We start from the raw sequence: 6393 nt of genomic DNA on the forward strand, positions 1-6393 counted from the left end.
TTTTTGCTTTACTAGTTAAGAGCTCATTTGTGGAAATAAACCTAGATTAGAATCCTGCTTAAGCCACTTACTTCCAGTGTGATTGGGGGCATGTTACTTGATTTCTCCTTCATTTTAATCATTTAGTATTTGTCTCAGGAGGTTGTTCTGAAGATTAAATGAGATTTTGTAATGTACTTAACATAAGTATTAACTATTAACATAATTAACTATTAACAAGTTAATAACTGCTGTTATTGTGACACCTTTTTGACAACTTTTTGGATAATTTTGAAGAAATGGGAGAAAATGGGACTGAATAATAAATATACCTAAGAGAGGTGAAGAACTAATGTTTTGAAATGCATTGTGTTAGAAAAATTGATCTTATCATGCTTTCCTCTTTATGGCTTTGGGCTCTAGGAGAACTTGACACTTTTTCTTCCACCTTTAATATGTTAATTAGCCAACTAAGAAAAGTATGGAGTTCTTTAAGGATTCTTTGTCCAGAAATTCTCAGAGCTTTCCTCTGAATATGTAGCCAGATGAACCGCTCTGGGAGAGGTGCTGAACCAGGGTGGGGATATGATCTGGTGAGAATTAATGGCGTGGTGAGTGGTCTGTATCAGGGGCTGAGGAGCTCTCTGATTGAGGATCATAACACCTCTGATTGGTTCTTCTCATCGGTTATAAATAAAAATGAACATTTGTAGTGGTCTTCTGCAGCATTTATAAAAGATAAGTTAACATGAAAAACTTGGATTTTCTTCCCACAGTTGCTTTTACCATTTAATTCTAAATTTTAATTTTAACATCAGAACTAGAATTTTTTTTTTTTTAATGGCACTCCATTGTTAATCTTGCCAGGATTCACAAACTAGGCAGGTGCTTGTTTTTGTAAATAAAGTTCTATTAGAATACAGCCTCACCTGTTCATTTACATATTGTTGATGGTTGCTTTAGACAAACTGAGTAGTTGTGACCAAGACAATGGAACTGAAAATACTTACGTTGGGCTCCTTAAGAAAAAGTTATGGACCCTTGCTGGATTAACAAAATGGAGGAGGACCACGAAAGGAGAGTGAAGACAGTGGACGGTTCTTTTTAGTTTCCATTCCTTCAGAAGCAATGATTTGAGAAGTGTGGTTTATTTGGGAGGTGATCCTCAGACATACTGGTAGAGGAATAGGGAAGTGAGACAGAGAAAGGATGGCAGTCAGTGTATGGTAGGTGCCTTAGTGAACAGGTTAGTTATTATTAGCATCTGGGGCTTAATCCTCCTGAAGCCTCTAGGACACTAGGCTGTGTAGAACTCAGTATTTTTCCATCCAATGGCCTAGATTTGGAGCTGCTCCTGGGAATGTTAGATAACCCAGCACTTCTAGCCTGCCCAGTCTATCTGTGGCCATAGACAGCCCTTTGACAGACAAGTGCAGGTGCATGGTAGGGAGCCAGCAGCAGTTATGCAGAAACATGCTGAACAGTGAGCAAGGGAATATGGCAGGACACCGACATCCATGTTTATATGTATTAAAAGGGATAATAAGTCACAGTTTACTCTTTAGTATATCTCTTCCACCCTATTTTTTGTTCCTTGTTTGTACCATTGATAAATGTAAATATACTTTATATTCATATATGGTCTTAGTTATTCTGATCCTTTGAATTGAACTGAAAAAATGAAATTTTGTTCCATCTTAAAATATGTATGCAGTTCATTTTTAGTCTCCTTTTAATGATTTGGCTGCACAAATCTAAAGATGTTTGTGCACATGAAATACAATATAATTCTGTATCCTAAAGTAGAAAACTATGATTATGATCCATTTTAAAGGCTAGTAACATAAAGACATCAACAGTATATTTGGTCACATTAAAATACTTTACAAGTATTCTATGCCCCTTACATACTGGCACAATTTTTAAGCATTCTTCCCTTTATAGGTTAACCAAAATTTTTGAGAAATTTACTGTTAGAATAAAATTTCTTGAGTCATTTGAGGGGATGTAAATTTTTTTCTTTTTGTCTTTTTTTGGTGCAAAAAAAAATTAAGCAACCTGTAAAGTAGATGTAATAGATTAATGAAGTGTAAGTTATAATTTATAAGTTGCATTCTGTTTTTCAGCTCACTTTGTCCTGTCATTTTTGGCCACGAAGTAAGTATTTTACTGTATCTTTGCTTAAAAATTATATATAAAGTTGGCAAAAATAAAATATGAAGACTTTACAAAAAATAGCTAATTTCTATTGGCCAGTTATTCTTATTTTAATATGAATCATTATTCTCCATAATTGAATGCTAGGACAGGCAAACTACAACCCTTTGTAAGAAAAAGTTGGTTACCAATTAGAGTTAATAGGAACGGGTTTCCTTTAAACTGACTCTGGACACATTTTCCAGTTTTCTGGAATGGATTCATGCCTTGCAAGGTGGGTCTTCATTTAGCGACTTTTAAGTTATCACTCTGATTTTATATGCTTTCTAATTTTTGCTTTTTAATCATTTACTTTATAGTAGTTCATATTATTAGACTTACTTTTCTTACGAAAAAAGTAAAGTTCAATCTTTTTTTTTTTTAAATCCCCAAATAAATGTTGTAAACTGAAAGGAGGAGCACCCCTTTTGCTAGTCATCTTTATATTTTTCTCACTTCTGTATTTTTATTCCCCTTCTTCTTTCACACTTTAGCTTGTTAAAGCAGGTCTGGCATTAGCACTCTTTGGAGGAAGCCAGAAATATGCGGATGACAAAAATAGAATTCCAATTCGAGGAGACCCACATGTCCTTGTTGTTGGAGATCCAGGCTTGGGAAAGAGTCAGATGCTACAGGTAGGAATTTTACCTTTTGTTTACAAAATACATGAATAAATGGGAGGTGAACACAGAGTAAATATATATATATGCCTTACTGTTAAAATGTACAGCCGAAACTTATTGGATTTCGTTAACACAGTGTCACCATAAAAAAAACTAATTAATTAAAAGCAAATAATTCAATTAAACAATAGAAAAACTAAAAGAAAAATAAAATACATGAATAAACTAAATAAACGAACAAACAAAACAAACACTCATAGATACAAAGAACAAATTGATGGTTGCCAGATGGGAGGGGAGAGTAGGGGATTGGGTGAAAAAGGTGAGGGGATTAAGTACAAATTGGTAGTTACAAAATAGTCACAGGGATATAAAGTACAGCATAGGGAATATAGTCAATAATATTGTAATAACTATGTATAGTGCCAGATTGGTACTAGAGTAATCAGGGAGATCACGCCATAAATTATGTAAATGTCTAACCACTGTGCTGTACACCTGAAACTAATATAAAATAATATTAAATGTCAACTGTAATTTTTAAAAAATGTATGAATAATTCATAAATGAATTTTCTCACAAAGCACATAGTGTTCGTGTTCCAGAGGATATAGGTTGTCTGATGGTATAAGTGAATTGGGGTTTGTGTGAATAATGTGTAACTTGAATCTGACCATCTTTTCAAATTAAGCCAGACTTCTGTCACACAGACTGCACAGGCATGCTGATCTGTTGAGATGTTAACTATTGTGAAACATTAGCCATTTCTCTAACCCCTTTTTTTGTATCCAGCATTGCTTTGCTAGTCTTCATTGTTGTGACCTCACCTATGAACAGAATAGCTCGAGAGTAAAGCAGGGTCACTCATTCTCTCTTCACACAACTACATAAACACTGTATTGGGCTTTAAGAATAATCTGATAAAGGTAAGAGGTATGTCGATATACATTTCAACTACTTCTGAGTACAAAGCAAGACAGCTTCTATAAGCAGTCCTTTGTCAGTCCCCAAGAAGTTGCTGCTTCTGCCATTCAGAGTCTAGTAGTTCTTTCAAGGGTTTATGATGGCCCTAGAAGGTGCTTTTTGGAATGCCCGTGGTTTTCTTGGAGTGACACCTAGTAAGCCAGCCATAATGTCCTTTCTAAGAATGCCTATGTTCTTCCTCTGACCCTCTTCCACACATAAGGAAAAATGTGACCAGACCAGGGTCTCCCTGTCTCTTCTGTGACTATTGAATCTTTGTCTGTGGGCTGGGAACCCTGGCTACATATTAGAATCACCTTTGGAGCTCTCTGAAACTACACTGATGCCCAGGCCAAGTGAATTAAGAGTCTCTGGGTTAAAGTCCTAGTATCTGTATGTGTGTAACCCTCCTCAGGTGATTCTTATGTGCAGCCAGGATTGAGAACTGCTTTGATCTCATTGTTGCACAATAAACCCACTGTCTTTCATGTCAGAATGATTATTTCCTGTGACTGAGTGTTAAACCAGTCATTATTTTAATTTCTAATCTGGCATTTCATCCATGTTGTCACATTTTGATCCTTTTGACTAACAGGGCCTGTATTTAAAAAAAAAAAAATTCTGTTCTGAGCCCTTGCTAGAAGTCTGGCACAGAGTACCCAGTTATAGGTGAAACTAGATAAAAATGAAAATGGGATACCTAGTCAGAATATGCATACAGAACGTACATGTGATTTTAAATGGTTATTGGTTATAGTTTTCTTTTCTCTTTTGTAGTGTGTGTATGTGTGTGTGTGTGGATGTGCACGTGTGCAATTTTTTGTATTATGATATAGGTGTAAGCCTGGTTTAACCTCTATAGTGTCTGATTATCTGTAAAAATTGTTTAATTTCTACATTTTGTTTACAGTATGTAAAACTTCATTTTTCTCTTTTTTATTTACAAACTATGTCTTGGCAGATAATGGTTCCAAAATACATTTAATGGCACTGAAAATGTTTTGATACCAAGAAAAATGACAATGTCAGTTTTTCATATTTTTTTAGACTTGGAATAATGCCTTTTAAAACCCTTGGCTCAATTTAAAAATAGAAGCTGAAATATTAGTTGAAATTAAATATTGTAAATAGTGGAGAGTATCGCATGCAAGTCTGCTAGCCCTACTAAGCCAAGGTTTTTAAAAAATTAGGCTAACATTAACAGGAGTTGGTTACTTTATATTTTTAATCCCCTTTTCCTCTGACCATTTAGTAGACAATCATATTCTCAGACTAACAAGAAATTACAAGTAACAAACACAATTATAGCTATTATTTATAAGCCAGGCACCATAGGGTCCCTTGGGTAATCTGCCAAGTCCAGATTACTCTGACATAGATAACAGTGTGACTGCTGTCTGCTAGAGTTGTGCAGTGCGTAGCCATATACAGTAGCCTTGCATTGGGCACTTATTGTGTGCCAGGTACCAGGTTAAGGGCCTTACATACACAATCTCATTTATTCCTCAGGGGAATATGTGATAAAACATAAGAAGGGTGAGGCTCAGAGAGGTCCGAGAGCAGCACAGTTGGTACATGGTACAGCCAGGATTACAACAGGTCTGCCTCACTGAAGGTTCATGCTTTTAACTGTCGTGCTATTTGACTACTTTCCTTATTTGTCATAGATTATTTACTCGGGTGAGCATTATTGAGCCATTTTATTACTTGATGTTTAAAGAAGCATTGGAGCTTTTGAAATTAAAATTGGTACTCATATTTTTGCTATTTGAACTTGAAAGTGAAGCATAAAATGGAATTTTGTATTCACATGCCCACAGATAACATCCTGTGTTTGATTGAATCCTGACACTTCACCCTTCATAGCTGTGTGAGTTACTCTATCAGTACATGGGGACGTAGTAATACCGTCCTCTTACTGTGGTGGTGAAGATTGTGTGGTAAAGCTCTTAGAATAATACCTGGCATGTAGCTAACATTTGTGAGCAATTACTGTTAGCCGTTATTTCCCTTTTACTTTGGCTGATTCTCTTAAACTTTTCGTTTCCTCAGGCAGTGTGCAATGTCGCTCCACGTGGTGTGTATGTTTGTGGTAATACCACTACCACCTCTGGTTTGACTGTAACTCTTTCAAAAGATAGTTGGTCTGGAGATTTTGCTTTGGAAGCTGGTGCCCTGGTGCTTGGTGATCAAGGTAAGAGACCAAAGAGAATAATAATAATTCTGGCATAAATAATAATATTTTTAATATTGTAAAGAACAATAACAAAAACTCCCAAGAATACGTGGCAGACTCTGTGTAGCCTGCAAAATGTAAAATATTTACACCTGCCCCTTTACAGAAAAAGATGGTCAACTCCTGCTTTAAAAGTTTGAAAAGTGCTAGTCAAAGAAGTAGCTTGACTTTGTTCCTACACTGTATTAGTAATCTTGAGAATTTCTAGTAATACCATCAATTCCAGAGAGATATGGACTGACCTTGGAGCTGGCATGGCTTACTTGGTCATAGAGTCGGTGAGAGGGGTTTATCCACAGCAAAGCCCTCTAGAGATGACCACCTAACTGCTCATGGTATGGGAAGTAGGGGAGGAAACACATTATAAGGTAATGTTAGAGGGTCTCCAATAACTTG

The 6393-nt window shown here is 35.9% G+C and overlaps 1 protein-coding gene across 1 annotated transcript in view; it reads left to right on the forward strand.

Annotated features, from left to right (window-relative positions):
• The window catches only part of MCM8 (minichromosome maintenance 8 homologous recombination repair factor), a 35883-nt gene that overhangs the window by 18380 nt on the left and 11110 nt on the right, over positions 1-6393 (forward strand). Inside the window, exons 12-14 of the mRNA XM_011371129.2 lie at positions 2106-2136; positions 2670-2810; positions 5814-5955. Of these exons, the coding sequence (XP_011369431.1) occupies positions 2106-2136; positions 2670-2810; positions 5814-5955 (314 nt within the window). The remainder of the gene's footprint in view (positions 1-2105; positions 2137-2669; positions 2811-5813; positions 5956-6393) is intronic.

The sequence above is a fragment of the Pteropus vampyrus genome, unplaced genomic scaffold, assembly GCF_000151845.1.
Source record: "Pteropus vampyrus isolate Shadow unplaced genomic scaffold, Pvam_2.0 Scaffold7, whole genome shotgun sequence".
In the NCBI taxonomy this organism is placed as follows: domain Eukaryota; kingdom Metazoa; phylum Chordata; class Mammalia; order Chiroptera; family Pteropodidae; genus Pteropus; species Pteropus vampyrus.